We start from the raw sequence: 21,170 nt of genomic DNA, 5'->3' as shown, positions 1-21,170 counted from the left end.
CTCGGTTGGGTGCTTTTTAAAGGTCAGAAAAAGAGTTCGATGATGAGGTATGGCCACCCTAAATGTAAAATGTTTCCTTTTTTTTTTCATATGATGCAAACTGGGCCATTTTGAATGCTGGAAAAGAATATCAGAATTCATTTGTGATATAGGCATGTACTGAATTTGTAACTCTAAAATGTACACTGCCAATGTTCTACAAGCAGAATAAAACATAAATTGTTGTAATATTGTTGAGATATTATAAAATACCAAAAGTGATTGAAATAAATGTAAATTTAGACATCCTTAGCCAAACTTTTTTTTATTTAAAAAAATAAATATTCCATAAATGAATACCCATAAATATTCACAATATATCATTTCCCCCTCTATCATTATACACTTTGGGACCACAATAAAACAGATTTTTGTTAAAGGTGCACTCAGTAAAATTTTCCTCATTAAAAAAGTTTAACTCCTAAAGACATGAATTGTAATTTTGCAATATATGTAGGAAATCATGAACAGCATTAAAATGAAGTCAAAAGTATAAAAGTATAAAAGCTGTTTTATTCTACATGGAGAGGGTCCACACATGGGGGATGCCATGTTAGAATCACATGACCAGCCGAATACTACTCACTTAATCTCAGTAACCATCCAGTAATTTGACACTTTCACTCACTGATTCAAGTAATCATGACTGACTGTGAACACAAAATTTCTACAATGGCATCTGAAACTGAAAACTATTGATTTTAAATGATGCTGCATCCAAGCCGCTAGGTGTCAGTGTAAGTCCAAGATGACACAAAGACAAAAGTTACTGAGTGCACCTTTAAGGGGGTTTTTTAGTGCCCTTGTACATTAATCAAGAATTTATGCATTTTTAATGGATTTGAGTATGGGTCAAAAATGACCCAAAGGACAAAAGGAGGGTGTAGTTTCTTAAGACAATAGGAGGGTTAAAAATGTATGTTCAACAAGCATATATATTGTGGTGTCCACATACTTCTGCCCATATAGTGTATACGTTTGACACAGATAACAAATATATCTCTGGTCAGTGGCTGCAAATCAAGGGGTTTTACAAAACGTGTTTTACACCATTTATTTCATGTTCTCTGAAATCCCCTCCCTTTCTTTTCAGACAGAATGAGATGTTAAGAAATAGAACACACAAATAGAAAACACACGCCTGCATGCACAAATGCCCAAAAGCGGGTGCTTATTCTCAACCCTGTCTTCCTCCACTTCCTGCAGTTCTGAGCCCAAGACCACAGAGGGCCCATTGCTGTGCTTATATTGCAGTTTAAGTGAATGTAATGGAAAATGTTTAAAGAATTTCAAATATTTATTAAAACCACCAATTTGTAAAGCTTTCAAGATGATAACTGAAAAAAAGAAAAAAACAAAAAAGAAAAAAAAAGAAATTATACAAGCTAAATATTACATAAAAAAAAGTTTGGCATGTACATGTAAGTACACACATAAGCAGAGGTCACAGGAAGTGTTTGTATTTTCTAACACACACTACAATGCAATGCGTCAGAACAGCTTTCCACAAATGCAGCTTAATCAGACACAGTAGAAGCAACCGCTGACCATGGACAACTTCAGTGATTAAAAATCAAACACATTTTCTGTTTGGTGTAATTACTGCAAAGCTTTTTTGTGATATTATCTTATGAAAAACAATGATTGGCAAATTTTTGATCATCTTCATTCTCTACTCAGGTAAGGTTAATAACAGTCACACTTTACATTTTGTAATAATGAGTTGACAAATGTGACAACTCACACTTTAAGTAAGCAATATGCAAAATGTGTTTTAATCATTTGCATTAAGGTTTAATTGTCTTTATTCTAGCGTAAAAGTCCTCTGAGGAAAAACTGGTTAGATAAACCGATACTGTGTGTGTATATATATATATATATATATATATATATATATATATATATATTGTATAACAGAGCTAAAATAAATCTCTCTCTCTGTTAGTGTTGCAGTTCTTTGTGATACACTTTGTGAACTCAGTGTAACTGGATATGTGGGTCAAACAGCCAATATTGACTGCACTTATGCACAAGAGAACACCTTCTACCCAAAATACTTCTTCAAAATATCACCAGGACGCAATATCAAATCCATTTACACATTAAAAGGAAGAAAGTTTCTCCGTGATGGCAGAGTATCTATGCATGATTATTATCAGAGGAAAGTTTTTCAAGTAACAATAGATACCCTGACTGAAAATGATGTTGGACTTTATGCTTGTGCAGTTGGCAAAGGTCATAGTGTGGAAACTTTTGTTCTGGTCAAACTTTCAGTGATGACAGGTATGTGTGCTGTAACTTACTTCGTAAGTTGATTATCAGATGTTTCCTTTGATTTTACATGACTGTCCTTCACATTACGTACATATTTCAATTGAATTCCATTGATATTCTATGACCTTCCTGAAATATTCCAGTGTCAATTCAAAGATATTTGTTGATGATCAGATGTGTCTATTGATAAATCAACGAATATCCATAAAATGACAAATATTTTAATTGAAGTAGATGTTCAGTGAGCTTCCTTAATTATTCCAGAATCAGTTCAAGAATATTGCATGGCTTGAAATACATTTCTACATTTATCATTCTAAATGTCTTTGTCAGCTTCTCAACCACAAGAAAAGACAGTCAGACCCTCTGTCGAATGCACAGACAGATCACACAGCAACATGACGACAGGTAAAAATCACTTCCATTTCAGGTCACCTTACATTGTGTCTACACTGGAAGCAACCGATGATATGCCATGGCACAATATCTTGATTCGCAACAGATTCCAGCACTGGAAGCATCAAAGTTGCATGTTTTCCTTTAAGTTCTGTTTCTAAAGATTTCATGTTTCAGTGGTATACCCAAAATTAAAGGCTTATACAAAAATAAAAAAAGGAGGGTCAAGAGTTTGGTATCACTGTAAAAAGTGGTGTGGTGACCATGGAGTGGTGGTGGTGGTGGTGTAGTGGACTAAAGCACTGAACTGGTAAGCAGAAAGTTGTTGGTTCAATCCCCACAGCCACCATCATTGTGTCCTTGAGCAAGGCACTTAACTCCAGGTTGCTCCAGGTGGATTGTCCCTGTAATAAGGGCACTGTAAGTCGCTTTGGATAAAAGCATCTGCCAAATGCATAAATGTAAATGTAATTTTTTAATGATATAGATTACGATAAATTCTGAGACTCACAGCCTAAGGCCGTGTGTGCACCAAAGTGTTTTTTGCAGCTGAAAATGCCAGGCGCTCTTCTGAAAATGCTCAGCTGGGAGCGCTTGAGAGCGCTTTGAAGGCGCAGCGTTTTTTCAGCTGAGACATTTTGGTTGCTATGATACGGAATATCCCGGAAGTAATGTGTTGCAAGTAACTAATTTCACAGATAGTTTGTGTTATTATCAACAAGTGAATGTAAAAATGTCAGCACAAGGTAGAGTACTTGCTCTGGATGAAGGGAAGGCTGGAGCATTATTTTTCATATTAATATTGTGGTAGTCCAGGAATGTCATCTGGTACAGACATGAAGACTCAGAGACCAGCAAACTTCTCCTCCATTGTTGTTCAGTCGTCGCACAAGTAGGATGTGATGGTTGGTCGGTGTGGTATTTGTACTGCCCCGCCTCCACTATAATTGGATGGCTGGGTAAAAAGTGACAGTGACAAGCAGTGCGTTTTACACAAAGTTGAAAATTTTTCAACTCTGGGAGACCAGAAAAAATGCCAAGCGTGCAGCACTAAGCGTGGAATAGACGCTCAACAACTCGTCACGTTGTTGGCTTTTATTAAATACACGGCACTCCCATTGCAAACAATTGAAAAAATACGCTGGCCTAAGGACGCTTCGGTGGACACACAGCCTAAGAATCTTATTTTTGTGATTTGACATTATATACCTTAGGGTTTAAATAAGGTGGCTCCGAAAAACTGCTTTTGTTTTGTTCCCAAGCGTTCTCAATTTATTGTCAACTGTAACTGAGAATTTTTTTTTGTGTTGAAATGACAACGTAATCAAACGTTATAGCATTGCAATAATAATTTATCCTAGAGTCCAAAAGCCTCTCTAAACAAATAAAACATAATAACTGTACATAAAAAATTATTATACATACAAACACAAAAATGACTAAAGGTTTGCATGGCATGCAGATATGATTTTAGTAGTGAGATTTCACAGAATGTGTTTCATTCTGTGCCATCTGAGTCATCACTGAGTGTCGTACTTGGTGCCATCTCCTGGTGGCCATATGTAATAGTCACCAATAACACCAGTCTCTCTGCCCAAATATGGATGCATTTTTGTACCGATCTGAACCCAATACAATTTCCAGTGACGTCATCTGATCCAGGAAAGCTAAAGTGTTTTCAGCCAGATTGCAAAATGCCAGATAGCTAGATACTGTGTGCACATTGTGCTTCGTGTCTAATGATCAATGCATCCGATTAACTTGTGTGTATGCTCAACTGAAAGATAATCATCTCCTCTAAGTAATGGCATGTGATACTTTATTCTCTGCTTATATTTTGTGAAGCTGTAAGTGAAAAAGTGGCATATGAGCAATACCTGTTAACATGAAACATAAATGTGGAAGACATACTTAGCTCGCTATACTTTTTACTCGCTATACTTTTTGTCTGCGAGTAAAACAAATAGGCTGCTTGTATTCTACTCTTTTAGAGCTTTCAAACAACATATGATACATGGCTATTTGATGAGTCTGATGTTTTTACTGATTACAATAATATGTACAGGGCAAAATTATTAATCAATTATGAAAATGGAACACTTCTGGAAAGTATATCTAAGCTTTCAAACGATACCGATTTTGTGTTGGTCAAGACAGTAATTATTAATATTTTGATAATTATATTGTTTCTTGCATGCGAGTGTAAATGGCTAAATTGTATCAGAAAGTTAACTAAAATGGACTAATCAGTTCTAAGCTTGATGCTAGACTACATTAAATCAAAATCAAATCAAATCACTTTATTGTCACACAGCCATATACACAAGTGCAATGGTGTGTGAAATTCTTGGGTGCAGTTCCGATCAACATAGCAGTCGTGACAGTGATGAGACATACGCCAATCTACAATAAACATCAAATTAACACAACGCAATTTAAACATCTGTTATACATAATTAAACTCGACTTAAAACATCAAATTAACACAACACAATTTAAACATCTGTTATACATAATTACACAACTTAAAACATCAAATTAACACAACACAATTTAAACATCTGTTATACACAATTACACTCAACAATATACAATAATAACATACATTGCACAGTATACAATATGCTGTTTTTGTTTTTTTTTTTTTTGTTTTTTACTATATAGATACTATATAGATACACATTATTCAATAAAAATTAAAATATATATGAAAAAAAAGTATATATATAGAATGTACAGTATTGTACTGTATTGACATTCAGGCTGTCGGTTGATAGTCAGTTGTTAAGAGAGACATAATATAATGACAGTAATATAATTTATGACAGTCCGGTGTGAGATAAAAGAGTAATAAAGTGCAGGGCTGATGTATTTTGATCGTGGGAGATCAAGAGTTCAGAAGTCTGATTGCTTGGGGGAAGAAGCTATCATGGAGTCGGCTGGTGCGGGTCCTGATGCTGCGATACCGCCTACCTGATGGTAGCAGTGAGAACAGCCCATGGCTCGGGTGGCTGGAGTCTCTGATGATCCTCCGAGCTTTTTTCACACACCGCCTTGTATATATTTCCTGGAGGGAGGGAAGCTCACCTCCGATGATGTGTTTGGCAGTTCGCACCACCCTTTGCAGTGCTTTGCGGCTGTGGGCGGTGCTATTGCCGTACCAGGCGGAGATGCAGCCAGTCAGGATGCTCTCCACAGTGCAGGTGTAGAACCGTGTGAGGATGTGGCGGTTCATTCCAAACTTCCTCAGCCGTCTCAGGAAGAAAAGGCGCTGATGAGCCTTCTTCACAACGACTTCAGTGTGGACGGACCATGTGAGTTCCTCAGTGATGTGGACACCCAGGAACTTGAAGCTGCTGACTCTCTCCACTGGTGCTCCATTGATGGTGATTGGACTGTGTTCTCTGTCTTTTCTCCTGAAGTCCACCACAAGCTCCTTTGTCTTACTGACGTTGAGGGAGAGGTTGTGCTCCTGACACCAGTGTGTCAGAGTGTGCACCTCCTCTCTGTAGGCTGTTTCATCATTGTCAGTGATCAGACCTACCACCGTCGTGTCATCAGCAAACTTAATGATGGCATTGGAGTTATGTGTTGCCACACAGTCATGTGTGTACAGGGAATACAGTAGTGGGCTGAGAACACAGCCCTGCGGGGCTCCAGTGTTGAGGGTCAGTGATGAGGAGATGTTGCTGCCTATTCTAACCACCTGGCGTCTGCTTGACAGGAAGTCCAGGATCCAGCTGCACAGCGAGCTGTTTAAGCCCAGAGCCCGGAGTTTCTCATCTAGCTTGGAGGGCACTATGGTGTTGAATGCTGAGCTGTAGTCTACAAACAGCATTCTCACATAAGTGTTCTTTTTTTCCAGGTGGGAGAGAGCAGTGTGTATTGTAGATGCAATGGCATCATCAGTGGAGCGGTTGTTACGGTAAGCAAACTGCAGCGGGTCAAGATTGAGTGGTAATACAGAGCAGATGTAATCTCTGATTAGTCTCTCAAAACATTTGCTGATGATGGGGGTCAGAGCAACAGGACGCCAGTCATTTAAACAAGTTATTTTCGATTGTTTTGGAACAGGCACAATGGTGGATGTTTTAAAGCATGTGGGGACTACAGACAAAGAGAGGGAAAGGTTGAAAATGTCCGTAAAAACACCAGCCAGCTGGTTCGCGCACGCTCTGATGACGCGGCCCGGAATGCCGTCTGGACCCGCGGCTTTGCGGATATTCACCCGTCGGAAGGATCGGGTTACATCCGCTACAGAGACGGAGAGTGAACTAACCTCTGTAGCTTCGGCCGTGAGAGCTCTCTCCGCGAGGGCGGTGTTATTTCCCTCGAAACGAGCATAAAAAGTATTTAGCTCATCCGGTAGAGAGGCAGCGGTGTTCATGGCGGAGTTTTTATTCCCTTTAAAGTCCGTGATGATGTTAATTCCCTGCCACATGCTTCTAGAGTTGGTGGTGTTAAACTGTCCTTCAATCTTACTCCTGTACTGGCGTTTTGCTGTTTTGATAGTTTTTCGGAGGGCATAACTGGCTTGTTTATGCTCCTCCGCGTTCCCGGAATTAAAAGCGGAGGTCCGCACATTAAGTGCTGCGTGAACATCGCTGTTGATCCACGGCTTCTGATTCGGATAGATTCGCACAGTTCTGGTCGGAATCACTTCCTCTACACACGTTCTGATGAAGCACATTACGCTATCAGCGTAAAGCTCGATGTCGTCATCAGAGGCGGACCGGAACATCTCCCAGTCCGTGCGATCAAAACAGTCTTGTAGCGTAGAGTCTGATTGGTCCGACCAGCACTGGATCGTTCTGAGGGTGGGTGCTTCCTGTTTCAGTTTCTGCCTGTAAGCGGGCAGAAGCAGAATGGAAGAGTGGTCCGATTTGCCAAATGGTGGGCGGGGGAGGGATTTGTAGCCATCCCGGAACGGAGAGTAGCAATGGTCCAAAACCCGGTCCCCTCGTGTGTTGAAACTAATGTGCTGGTGATATTTTGGTGCGACTGATTTTAAACTGGCTTTATTAAAGTCCCCGGTCACAATGAACGCGGCCTCAGGGTGCGCGGTTTCCTGCTCACTTATACTCCCATACAGTTCCTTGAGTGCCCGGTCTGTGTCTTTCGCTCTGTCCGCTCGGTGCACGGAGAACCCCGCGGGTTCAATGGCTGAGTCTGGAATCTCCGCAGACATCCAAGTTTCCGTAAGGCAGATAACGCAGCAGTCCCTCGTCTCTCGTTGGAAAGAGATCCGCGCTTTCAGCTCGCAGAGCTTGTTATCCAGAGACTGAACATTTGCCAGTAGAATAGTGGGTAGCGGGGGTCCATTTGCGCGGCGTCTTACTCTGATGAGAACGCCGGCTCTGTTTCCCCTTTTCCTCCTGCGTTTCCGCGGCCGTGCTGCCCAGACAAAGGGCTCCGCTTGCGTGTTTGTAAACAGCGGGTCGGCATTGAGGAATGTGAAGTCCGGTTTACGGTGTGAGATCGCTGAGCCAATGTCCAAAAGTGTGGACTTGGACATTAAAACTGGTGAATAATTTTGTATCAAACTTTATTTTCAAAGGAAATCCATTGTACTGTATATCTATTGTATAAAATTTCACAATTAGAATTAGAATGTTAATATTGCTACAACTGTGTACACAGTACATGTGGATAAAAGCACAAAAAAAAAAAAAAAAAAAAAAAAAAGAAATACAAATAATTAACTGAGATGAGACCAGAGTCATCACGAGCTGGCTTTGATGTAAAGGTCAGAAGTTTTTCGAATAAATACAACAGTCAAGTCATACAAAGGATTTGTTAGTAAAATTAATTTATTTCAGATGAATGGAGAAAATAAAGTGGCTGTAGGCAAAAAAAAAAAAAAAAAAAAATGTAAGAATTTTTTTTCTTTTTTTAATTCAACTGACGACAAAATGTGATGCTGTAGATGTTTCCATTGTAGACAGCTTTTATTGATTATAATGGGAGCAAACATGTTTTGACCAATAGTAATGTGCCATTCGTATACAGTGTAGACATTTTTTTTTTTTTGATTTTCCCCTTTTTCTCACAATTTGGAATGCCCAATTTCCAATGTGCTTTTTAAGTTGCCTCCGTGTCTGAGACCGTCAACCCGCGCATCTTATCACGTGGCTTGTTGAGTGCGTTGCCACGGAGACATAGCGCGTGTGGAGGCTTCACGCCATCCACCGCGGCAACCACGCTCAACTCACCCTGCGCCCCACCGAGAACGAACCACATTATAGTGACCACGAGTAGGTTACCCCATGTGACTCTACCCTCCCTAGCAACCGGGCCAATTTGGTTGCTTAGGAGACCTGGCTGGAGTCACTCAGCACGCCCTGGGATTCAAACTAGCGAGCTAGTGAACTCCAGGGGTGGTAGCCAGCGTATTTTACCACTGAGCTACCCAGGCCCCGACATATACAGTGTAGACTTAAAGTTTGGCTAATTCTATTTTTCAATAAAGCTTATCTAACTTTTGTCTTGTTCAAAATCTCATCATAACATCCCCAGGACTGTTCACATCAACACTGTCAGCTGTTACTGAAATGTCCAAAGAATACAAACAGTCAACAGCATCATCAGGTTGGTAAAAAACACAACTTCTGTTAATTGTGTGCTGTACACAGTATGTACTGTCTCTGAATGTAAACCAAAAAAATACATTTGTGGCTTTCTTCAGATTGGATGAGGATTCCTCTTATTGTTGTTATCTCTGTTCTGATTGTGACTCTACTCGCCTTTGGACTAACACTGTTCTTCTGCCAAAAAAATAGGAGAGGATGTAAGTCTCATGATGAATACCTCTATGCAAAACTTTTACATGTAGGTAGTTGGCAGATGAAGATGGAGAAATACTCAAACCATACCCAGATCAAAATCCCAGGAGATCAGCAGTTACAGGAATATTCAAACCAGCCCATCTGGCATCAACAATCATGCCATGGTCCAAATCACCGAGATCACATTTTATCCCCATTCTGATGGTTGATGTGAACATTAACTGGAGCTCCTGACCTGTATCTGAATTATTTTATGCATTGCTGCCACATGATTGGCTGATTAGATAATTACATGAATAAGTAGATGTACAGGTGTTCCTAACAAAGTGCTCAGTGAGTGTGTATACATACATACATACATACATACATGTGTGTGTATATATATATATATATATATATATATATATATATACACACACACACACAAACACACACACACACAACTTATATTTTGAAATATTTACATATTTATTTTGAAGGGACAGCGAAAACACATCTGATCAAGTCAAATGCCCATTTACATACAGTGCAAAAATAAAATGTCTTTGTATTGTTGTGTATTCGAAATTGTCATATTACAATGGTGATTCAGATTATGATAACAATATTATTATAATTGTATTATTATTATTTTACTACCACCATATATATATATTAAAGAACCAATTTCCTCTGTCATACTCTATTTTGTCTGTGTTTCCCAGCAGAAGTGTCGGCATTGCAAAACACAAGGTACAGGAAGAGTGCAAATACACGGGTGAGTCACAGGTTTCAGTAGTAGTACACAATGCTGTTGGCTCTATATCTCAACGTATTAAATAAAGTAAGCCATAACAAAAGCTTTTTAAATAACTGACTTTTTCTGCCATTTATTTAGACTGATAATTATGAAATTGGCCAGAAGACTGAAAACGTGTACAATCAATCAGACAGTAGCAAGTGCCAAAACTCGATCTACCAGACTCTACACCTGAATCAGCCTGATCCAATTTATCAATGTCTAAACATTAAAACTAACAGAAGAAACTAGCTTCATTTTAACTGTGTGTGTTTGTGCATATAACATACTTGTAATTAACTTAAGGTCATATTATACACATTTTATCTCTCTCTCTATATATATATATATATATACACACACACACACATATATATATACACACACACACACCAATCAACCACAACATTAAAACTACCTGCCTAATATTGTGTAGGTCCCCCTCGTGCCACCAAAATAGCGCCAATCCCAATCTCAGAATAGCATTCTGAGATTATATTCTTCTCACCACAATTGTACAGAACGGTTATCTGAGTTACCGTAGACTTTGTCAGTTCTAACCAGTCTGGTCATTCTCTGTTGACCTCTCTCATCAACAAGTCATTTTCATCCACAGAACTGCCGCTCACTGGATGTTTTTTGTTTTTGGCATCATTCAGAGTAAATTCTAGGGACTGTTGTGTGTGAAAATCCCAGGAGATCAGCAGTTACAGAAATACTCAAACCAGCCCATCTGGCACCAACAATCATGCCATGGTCCAAATCACTGAGATCACATTTCCCCCCCATTCTGATGGTTGATGGTGAACATTAACTGAACTCCTGGGATTTTCATGCACAACAGTCTCTAGAATTTACTCTGAATGATGCCAAAAACATAAAACATCCAATGAGCAGCAGTTCTGTGGATGGAAATGCCTTGTTGATGAGAGAGGTCAACAGAGAATGGCCAGGCTGGTTCAAACTGACCAAGTCTACGGTAACTCAGATAACCGCTCTGTACAATTGTGGTGAGAAGAATATAATCTCAGAATGCTATTCTGAGATGCAGGTTGGCACTGTTTTGGCAGCACGAGGGGGACCTAAACTATATTAGGCAGGTGGTTTTAATGTTGTAGCTGATCGGTGTGTGTATATATATATATGTATGTATATAAATCCTTGTGGTCCACTTACAATGTTATGGAGTTTCTTGGGTAACACTTTATTTTACAGTGTTCATGATGCACATATTACATGTTACTAATTAGTACAAGCTAATTACCATTTAATTTTAGCAATTACATTTTTCATGACCATTCACTTCCCTATCTTTGAATATTAGAAATAAACAGTTTTTTGGCCAAGTTTTAATACTTCTATGTAAAACATCCACTTCTGTAAACATCCACAAATGTAAAATAATAAACAATGTTTAGCCTACTGTAGATACAGGCTGTGGATTTGCTGTCATATCCATTATAGTTGAGGTTGCCCCAGTCGTGCATATATACTCTATATTCAGATTTCTGATATCAGAAATGCGGTGTGTGGCGTGAAGCCTCCACATGCGCTATGTCTCCCTGGCAACACGCTCAAGCCACATGATAAGATGCGCGGGTTGACGGTCTCAGACACGGAGGCAACTGGGATTCATCCTCCACCACCCAGACTGAGGCGAATCACTATGCAACCAAGAGGACTTAAAAAAAAAAGCACATTGGGAATTGGGCATTTCCAGGTTCCAATTTGGGCATTCCAAATTGGGAGAAAAAGGAAAAAATATATAAATAATAATAAAAAAAATATATATAAGCTATTTCAATAAATGTTGGATTGGGGAGGAAGTTCTGAAATTTATTTGGTCTCAAATGCATACATTTTTATTAATATACTCTAATAAAACTATAAACACTATTTTAAATACCGGAATTGAAAAATAGTGATAAACAATTAACAAAAGTTTTCACTTCAAAAAAAGAAGGTAAAGTGGCTGCATGGGGAATCAGTGAATCTATGTGAATGAATTCATGTGAACTAGTTCATTTTCATGAACTGTCTGAAAGCACTTAAATCATTTGGTTTTCCCAGCACTACATGAGAGAGAGGATGGTTTAGGTTAGCGTGTTTGATTACTCCCTTGGCTCTATTGCTGCGTTCACAATACAGCGTTACGAGTCTAGCTTTTTGTCACTCAACAGCGCTACTATTTGGAAATTGTAGCTCGTTACTGGAAAACCTACACTATTGGGAAAACAGCTGAAAAAACTTAATTCAGTAAATTTAAATTTAAGTCAGTAGCATCGCTACTTTTAGTAAACTATTCCCCAGCACTGTTGCTGTGTTGGGCTGGTCGGAATGCTAAAACAAACAAAGCAATGTTTTGAAAGCACCACAGAGCCACAGTTTTTAACCTTTTCTAGGAAATCAACCTACAAATAGTTTACTTGTGGTCTCCGCATACTGAAAACTCGAAAATTAGAGTTTTGTGAATTTTAGTCCATGTGTGCTAGCCATCTATATGCTAGCATACTCTTAAACTATGACAAAATTCCCTTTTAGAAGATATACACACATTTAAAATTTACAGTCTTTCTCTTCTGGAAAAAATAGACCAAAATATTGATGACTCATGCGGTACTACCAAGATTTCTGTCCAATCAAATGCTCTCTAGAATTAGAATGTCCCTCCCTCTGCAAGAGACCATCAAGTAGCAAAGCATGGTTCATTGCTGTAATGAAACTCGAGCCAATTGCCTATTAAAAAAAAAAGAAGAAAAAAGTACAAAAACTTTGATATGTCCCACCCAAACCCAAATGTCAAGCCATTCAGTTGGATCTTTTTAAAGGTGCACGCAGTAATTTTTGTATCATTTTAGGCTTACACTGACACCTAGTGGCTTGGATGCAGCATTATTCAAATGCAATAGATTTCATTTTTAAATGTCAGTTTAGAAATTCACTATTCACAGTCAGTCATGATTCATTTAATTTGTGAGTGAAAGTGTCCAATAAAAGGGCATTTACTGAGATTAAGCGAGTAGTATTCAGATGGTCATGTGATCATAACATGACAGCCCCCATGAGGAGACCCTCTCCATGTAGAATAAAACAGCTTGTATAAAGTTACTAATATGACTGGAGTTTTATTGAGAATAAATGCATTCATCAAAAAGCTGAAAAATGTTGCTTTCAGAGGCTTAATATGAAGTTAGGATGAAAATAAGGTGCATTTCAAACTGTTCTGAGACCAGTGCAGACAGACACTAGAGGTTAAGTCATTCACTAAACAGGGAGCAAGGGTGCATCCTATAGCTTTCCTATGCAGGTAAGTGCATTCACTCCTAAAATCAGACCAAAAGTTCAGTTTCAGGTTGCAGATGATGTTTGGACCACTCAACATGTTTGGCAGACATGGGACTTATAATGCAACATTTTATTTTCACATGATTGGCAGTGATTTGATTATGCTGGCCATTATTTTGAATCAGAATTAATTATGCTAATTTCTGATGTAATGTCTGTAACGTCTCAAAAACATGAATAACCAACACTCCTGCACACATAATATATAGGAATTCTATAGCTTGGTATTTCAGAAAATTCACAACTTAGTCCTGCTGTCCACATACGAGGACATACATTTTTAGGAAAACTATTTGCTCTAGAATTTTCTTATTTTTTTTGCTTGTTTATTAGGTGCTACTAGTTACAAATCAAAAAATGAAATTGAAAATGAAAATGTGCACAGAAGTCACACGGGGGTCTCAGGAGGTTAAAGCTGAGAAAGGAGAAAGTATTTTAACCAATTTCTGATTTGATAGTGTCAACCCTTTTGTGGAAATTTAGAGATATCAGCCCAGTGCCGTGATATCCACTGACAATCTTTAAGAGATATTCACTCTCCCTCTCCTCATGAGTGGCAAATGTTTTCCTGACTCTAATTTATTTGTTGGAAGTGTGTCTCGCCGCTTAGAGAGCACAATCACAATTCTGTTGTCAGGCGCTCAACACACACTCAAACACAGATAGCAGGAGACATGGTGTGACTTTGTTAGTCCTATTAGCATGCACTGATTGTCATGTCACATTGGTCGGTTCATGTTGGGTCACGCATACCAGAGAAAGCACAATCAAACTGCATATCTGCAGCCCACAAGCTCAGAGAGCCTGAACTGCATTCATCCATTAATCTCTTGCACAGAAATGCACTGCTGTGGGGTCTAAGGCCATTACTCCAACCCAAACACACATACTCTCACAAAAACACAGATAAACAGTTGCCCCTATAATAGCAGTAACTCAAAGCCATTAAACTTTTCAGCACAAAACAGCCTCCACTACAGATACGGAACATTTACTGTTCACTGACTCTGAACCCAAAAGGCAAGACAAACAGTTCAAAACATGCACCTTCCCTGGTCCACAAGCCTGAGAGAAGTTTAAAAATGATGCCATAACAAATGCATAAAAAAAATAATCCAATATAATTCTTATATATTCATTCTTTTTTTCTTTTTTTTTGATGGATGGATGGATGGATGGATATATGAACAGATAGATGTTAGTTGTAAACCCCTTTTTGAAAAAGCATTGTGGTGGTACCATTGATGGTATTAGATGGTAAACCCATGGTATTTTGATTCACGCATAATCAAAACTATGTGGACGCCCACTTCTTATTAACAGGTTTGGCTATGTCCAAAAAAACATGGTTATTACCATAACCATGGAAAGACATCACTGTTTTGATCTCTTACCGATTCTTCCTCTTGAATCATGTGCACCAGGTTGTCCAAGACTGGAGCTAGATTTCTTCGCATTAAGGAGAAAAAAAAACAAAACAACAATAAAACTAAAACCTTAAAAAAAAAACTAAAACTAAAAAACAACATGTGTAGATATTTGACTTTTATTTGTGTATATGATGTACATGTGGCATCTTACACTGTATAGTGCTCACTTACTTTGATTTGATATTGTTGAAGTTTTTGCCCAACGACAGATGTCTTATTGAGCGGTTCTTGGCCAGCCATACTAAAAGAGTCGCCATATCAGAATCCAGACCTGTGAAGACCACAAAATGCAAAAAAATGCACAAAATTAATGGGAACTTCATTATATATGGCATGAACTAACAAGTCTAACAAAATCAACATACTTTTAAAAGATGAAAGCTCTTTTAAAGGGAAAGTTCACCCAAACATGAAAATTCTCTCATCAATTACTCACCCTCATGCCATCCCAGATGTGAATGACTTTTTCTTCTAATGAACACAAACAAAGATTTTTAGAAGAATATCTCAGCTCTGCAGGTCCTCAAGTAAATGGGTACCAACATTTTAAAGCTCCAAAATCAGAAGCGATATGATAGGTGTGGGTGAGAAACAGATCAATATTTGTAATTTTTCTAATATAAATCTCCACTTTCACATTCATGTTGTTGTTCTTTTGTTTTTGGTGTTACAAATTATTTATACATTTCGCCACCTACTGGGCAGGGAGGAGAATTGATTGTAAAAAAGGACTTAAATATTGATCTGATTCTCACCCACACTTCTCATATCGCTTCTGAAGATATGGATTTAACCACTGGAGTCATATGGATAACTTTAATGCTGCCTTTGTGTGCTTTTTGGACCTTCAAAGTTCTGGCCACCAGTCACTTGCATTGTGAGGACCTACAGAGCTGAAATATTCTTCTAAAAATCTTTGTTTGTGTTCATTAGAAGAAAGTAAGTCATACACATCTGGGATGGCATGAGGGTGAGTAAATGATGAGAGAATTTTCATTTTTGGGTGAACTGTTCTTTTAAAGCAGTTTTCTCTCCGCTTAATCAAACCTCCCCTTGTAATTTGTTACAATAACTTGGCTTTGTTATCATCTTGGAGCTTGACAGTGTCTGGTCACTTAGGGCTTGTGTTATATGGAACAGAGCAATGTGAACATAGTTCCAAATTTCTCCTTTTGTGTTCTAAGTCATACAGGTTTGGAACAACATGAGGGTGAGGAAATTATATAATTTTCATTTGACACTAACTAATTGTTACATATGAAAGTGTTATTCTAAGACACGCAAAAATCAAAACCTACCCCTTAACACGTTTTCATGTTGAAAAAGTCAATTAGCAATTTACTGAGAAGCAGACGAACTACATTAAGTGTCTAAATAGGTCAACGCCTTCTAAACAAAACAATTGGAGTACAAACCTTTAATCACTAACTATAAAAGCACAACTTTTGTCATGCAATTAATAAAACTTGCTCATTAAAAGCATTGATCACTGCACATTGGGACAAAAAAGACTTTGGTGGACAATGATGCAAACTGATTTGGAGGTGCATGCGTCCAGCACATGGTTCAGCATTCCAATTGGAATCTATATTGTTTGACTGACCATTATCAGAGATGTCCAGACAAGAGATGTTGGGAATTTCAGCAATGCAGCCTTCCAGGATCTGGGAGCCTCCGGACCGCAGCTGAAAACCAACAAAAAAGCAAGACAGAACTATCAGAGAAACAGATCTTAAGGAGATCAGATCTTTCAGAGCTCAGAGATGCCAAAATCAGGGTTCCCACACCTTTGGAAAAAGTAATTTCCATGACTTTTCCAGTCATTTGTGAAAACTCCATACAGATTTTTAAAAATCATTTTATGGAGACTGCACTCAAAATTAGCCCCATTAAGCCAATGAAAAACATCACAGCTGAGTATAACTAAAACAATGTATTCACTATAGATATTCCATTATTTTTCTTACTAATTAATAGGATTTTATTCATTTCTGTGATTTGTCTAGGCCTGGAAATGTCCATTTTGAAATTCCCTGATATTTCTAGGTTTTCCATGTCTGTAGGAACCCTGCAACTTATTGGGAGTCAGACATCATTACTCTGATACATATGAAACATGAAATGAAAGTATAAATGAAGTACCTAGAGTTTGTTTAAAACTTGAGATGCTCTATGGCAGGTTTAGAGAGTGGGTCAGCATGATAATGGGGATTATTTTGGTAGCATGGATGAACCTATATGAATGCAGGTATCTGATAATCTGAGCCATTTGCTACAGTGATACTTACACAGTGACCAAGCTTTAGGGAGCAGAAAGAAAAAGTGATGCACATACATGTTAGAACACAGCCAACAGTTACTAATACACACACTCACATACACACACAAAGACAATTTAATAAAATGAGATCCATCAAAACCGGGCTTAATTTCACTACCAAAACAACCAGTGTGATCTTTCAGCAACAATTATGTACGGTTGATATCATTGGGATTTATCTAATTAGTTTTTCCACCCATTAGTACAAATTCATTATCTTAATTGTTTTGCAATGTAAAATCTCAGCAAGAGTGTGTCTGTGTGCAAGCAGACATATTGAGCCACTGGCTAAGAATGCTAAACTGCTTTGCGTTCTTGAGCAAGAACACACACACATACATGCATCTCATTTACATTGTAAATTGCTGGCCTTGGCAAGCAGCGCAACGCACAGACATTTGAGAGCAACATGAACATCGGGGGTCTAAACAGCTCTGAGGCATTTAAAACGTTAGAGAAGCACTGGAGATCAGACACCAGATACTGACCCAGACTGCCACAATTTGAATGAAATAAACAGATTCTGCAAAGCTTTCTGCTTTTCCATAGTGAGTTATGATTGTCATTTTATGGTTTTATCACATCTTTCAAATGATTTCTGCTTGTATTTTTTAATATCTTCACTACAGAGCATCATTTAACATCAGCGTGAGCCTTTCTTAGAAGTATAAAAACCTGTCAAAACGTTGCCAACGGCAAAAATCCTCAGGGCTCCTTACTCCAAACTTCAAAACACTCTGCTGCCATGGAAGTATGATATTGCCAGGATAAAACATACACTCAATAAAGACCAATCCACCCTTAAAAAACACTTCCCATATGCTTAACATGTTATGTACAGTAAATGAAGGATGAATATCTCAATCGGAAGCCAGTTTGAATTAAATACAACTTAATTTAGAGCCAATTTCATCCACATAGAAAAGTAGTATCCACTTCAAAAGGATGATTTAGACAACTTTGCAGCTCAAATAATAATAATTATAAAAATGACAGAATAAAGTGCTTTAACAAAAAATAAGCTTAACATTGCTGCTTTTAAAGCCTCAAATGAACATGCCCCATAGACCTCCATTGTGAATGCATTACTGTACACACATTATTTTATACAAACTGAGAGATGAGTCAAAATTAGTCTTTGTTGTATTCGACAGTATGCCACAAATGCTGTTGCCCCAGAATGATCATTTAACTCCATTTACTCCGGCGTTGATTATGCCGCAATGGATTTGAAAGCAATAAGCAACATGGAATTACTTACTGCACAACTCAGTTTAATTAACACATAAGCCAAACAACTCTGTAAGCTTAAAAAAAACTGCAAAAAGGGTTAAACAATCAAAACATGTTTGTTGTTAATTTCCATAAACATGTATATTAAAATGAATGAATTAGTAAAAATTAATATAGCTTTTTATGCACATGCATAAATAGGTAAACTGAGTAGCTACAGTTGAAGTCAACTTAGGTTGAAGTCATTAAACTCATTTTTTAACCACTCCACAGATTTCATATTAGCAAACTATAGTTTTGGACATCTACTTTGTGCATAACACAAGTCATTTTTACAACAATTGTTTACAGACAGATTGTTTCACTTTTAATTGACTATATCACAATTCCAATGGGACAGAAGTTTACATACACTAAGTTAACTGTGCCTTTAAGCAGCTTGGAAAATTCCAGAAAATTATGTCAAGCCTTTAGGCAATTAGCAAATTAGCTTCTGATGGGCTAATTGGAGTCAATTGGAGGTGTATTTGTGAATATATTTTAAGGCCTACCTTCAAACTCAGTGCCTCTTTGCTTGACATCATGGGAAAATCAAAATAAATAAGCCAAGACTTCAGAAAAAAAGAATTGTGGACCTCCACATGTCCGGTTCATCCTTGGGAGCAATTTCTAAATGCCTGAAGGTACCACGTTCATCTGTACAAACAACAGTACACAAGTATAAACACCATGGGTCCATGCAGCCATCATACTGCTCAGGAAGGAGACGCATTCTGTCTCCTAGAGATGAACGTAGTTCGATGCAAAAAGTGCAAATCAATCCCAGAACAACAGCAAAGGACCTTGTGAAGATGCTGGAGGAAACAAGTAGACAAGTATCTATATCCACAGTAAAACGAGACCTATATCAACATAATCTGAAAGGCTGCTCAGCAAGGAAGAAGTCACTGCTCCAAAACCACCATAAAAAAGCCAGACTACAGTTTGAAAGTGCACATGGGGACAAAGATCTTACTTTCTGGAGAAATGTCCTCTGGTCTAATGAAACAAAAATTTTACATTTTGGCCATAATGACCATCATTATGTTTGGAGGGAAAAGGGTGAGGCTTGCAAGCCGAAGAACACCATCCCAACTGTGAAGCATGGGGGTGGAAGCATCATGTTGTGGGGGTGCTTTGTGCAAGAGGGACTGGTGCACTTCACAAAATAGATGGCATCATGAGGAAAGAAAATTATGTGGATATATTGAAGCAACATCTCAAGATATCAGCCAGGAAGTTAAAGCTCAGTCACAAATGGTCTTTCAAATGGATAATGACCCCAAGCATACCTCCAAAGGTTGTGACAAAATGGCTTAAGGACAACAAAGTCAAGGTATTGGAGTGGCCATCACAAAGCCCTGACCTCAATCCGATAGAGAATTTGTGGGCAGAACTGAAAAAACGTGTGCGAGCAAGGAGGCCTACAAACCTGACTCAGTTACACCAGTTCTGTCTGGAGGAATGGGCCAAAATTCCAGCAACTTATTGTGAGAAGATTGTGGAAGGCTACCCAAAATATTTGACCCAAGTTAAACAATTTAAAGGCAATGCTCCCAATTAATAACAAAGTGTATGTAAACTTCTGACCCACTGGAAATGTGATGAAAGAAATAAAAGCTGAAATAAATAATTCTCTTTACTATTATTCTGACATTTCACATTCTTAAAATATAGTAGTGATCCTAACTGACCTAAGACAGGGAATGTTTTACAATTCTACAATTAAATGTCAGGAATTGTGAAAAACTGAGTTTAAATGTATTTGGCTAAGGTGTATGGAAACTTCTGACTTCAAATGTATATGTTACCTCACAACAGCTGAGGTCCAGAGAGACATCTTTAACATTAGGATTACTGGCAAGACCCAACAGAAGAGCTCTATGAGAGGACAAATTATCTTTATTGTCTTTTTAACAAACATATCAGGAAAAAACATGTATGTAAAAGTCATATTGAGGGGGTATTTGGTATTTTAAGTCTTACTTCAAAGCCTCTGGGGCTAACTTGGTTCCTGATACGTTGATGGTGTTCAGAACCATTGCACTACTGAAGAAGTGTTTAAATGCAGGAGGCACATCTTTACCTTTCCTGTTGAGACATAAAAACACATATCAAGTTAAGTCAAGCTCACAATGGCCCTGTTTACACCGGGTATTAACATATGTCTCAAAAGCATTCCAAATATACACTCACTTAGCACTATATTAGGAACACCTGTACACCTACTCAATCATGTGATTATCTAATCAGTCAGTTGTGTAGCAGCAGTGCAATGCATAGAATCATGCACATATGGGTCAGGAGCTTCAGTTAATGTTCACATCAACTATCAGAATGGGGAAAAAATGTGATCTCAGTGATTTGGACCATGGCATGATTGTTGGTGCCAGATGGGCTGGTTTGAGTATTTCTGTAACTGCTGATCTCCTGGGATTTTCATGCACAACAGTGCCTTGTTTATTTAGAATGGTGCCAAAAACAAACAAACAAACAAAAAACATCCTTGGGTAACGCCTTGTTGATGTGAG

General features: G+C 38.2%; 2 protein-coding genes across 9 annotated transcripts in view; one reads left to right on the top strand and one right to left on the bottom strand.

Annotated features, from left to right (window-relative positions):
* The window catches only part of LOC127454369 (F-actin-uncapping protein LRRC16A-like), a 217,576-nt gene that overhangs the window by 67,345 nt on the left and 129,061 nt on the right, over positions 1–21,170 (bottom strand). For all 4 annotated transcript variants that reach the window (XM_051721518.1, XM_051721520.1, XM_051721517.1 and 1 more), the window contains exons 16-20: positions 20,626–20,730; positions 20,451–20,520; positions 16,651–16,732; positions 15,219–15,318; positions 15,012–15,066 (exon numbers count right to left, since the gene is read on the bottom strand). In XM_051721518.1, coding sequence (XP_051577478.1) covers positions 15,012–15,066; positions 15,219–15,318; positions 16,651–16,732; positions 20,451–20,520; positions 20,626–20,730 — 412 coding nt within the window. The remainder of the gene's footprint in view (positions 1–15,011; positions 15,067–15,218; positions 15,319–16,650; positions 16,733–20,450; positions 20,521–20,625; positions 20,731–21,170) is intronic.
* Positions 1,522–10,635, top strand: LOC127454420 (CMRF35-like molecule 8). 5 transcript variants are annotated; one of them, XM_051721610.1, is made up of 7 exons: positions 1,522–1,719; positions 1,993–2,322; positions 2,647–2,721; positions 9,226–9,297; positions 9,395–9,496; positions 10,199–10,251; positions 10,372–10,635. In XM_051721610.1, exons 1-7 carry the CDS (start codon positions 1,680–1,682, stop codon positions 10,522–10,524), a joined length of 825 nt encoding a protein of 274 aa, XP_051577570.1. In that variant the 5' UTR covers positions 1,522–1,679; the 3' UTR covers positions 10,525–10,635. The 5 variants fall into 5 exon arrangements, 3 of the variants coding, with proteins under 3 accessions (XP_051577570.1, XP_051577569.1, XP_051577571.1); XM_051721609.1 differs by having other exon boundaries at positions 1,985–2,322; XR_007899529.1 differs by having other exon boundaries at positions 9,226–9,496; positions 10,202–10,251.

The sequence above is a fragment of the Myxocyprinus asiaticus genome, chromosome 16 (assembly GCF_019703515.2).
Source record: "Myxocyprinus asiaticus isolate MX2 ecotype Aquarium Trade chromosome 16, UBuf_Myxa_2, whole genome shotgun sequence".
Lineage (NCBI taxonomy): Eukaryota > Metazoa > Chordata > Actinopteri > Cypriniformes > Catostomidae > Myxocyprinus > Myxocyprinus asiaticus.
This window is presented reverse-complemented; position numbering and strand designations above follow the sequence as displayed.

Coding starts and splice junctions, on each gene's coding strand:
- LOC127454420 (XM_051721609.1), top strand. CDS start 1,670: ATGAAAAACAATGATTGGCAAATTTTTGATCATCTTCATTCTCTACTC. Junction 2,722..9,225: donor ACACAGCAACATGACGACAG/GTAAAAATCACT, acceptor TAACATCCCCAG/GACTGTTCACATCAACACTG. Junction 9,298..9,394: donor ACAGTCAACAGCATCATCAG/GTTGGTAAAAAA, acceptor GGCTTTCTTCAG/ATTGGATGAGGATTCCTCTT.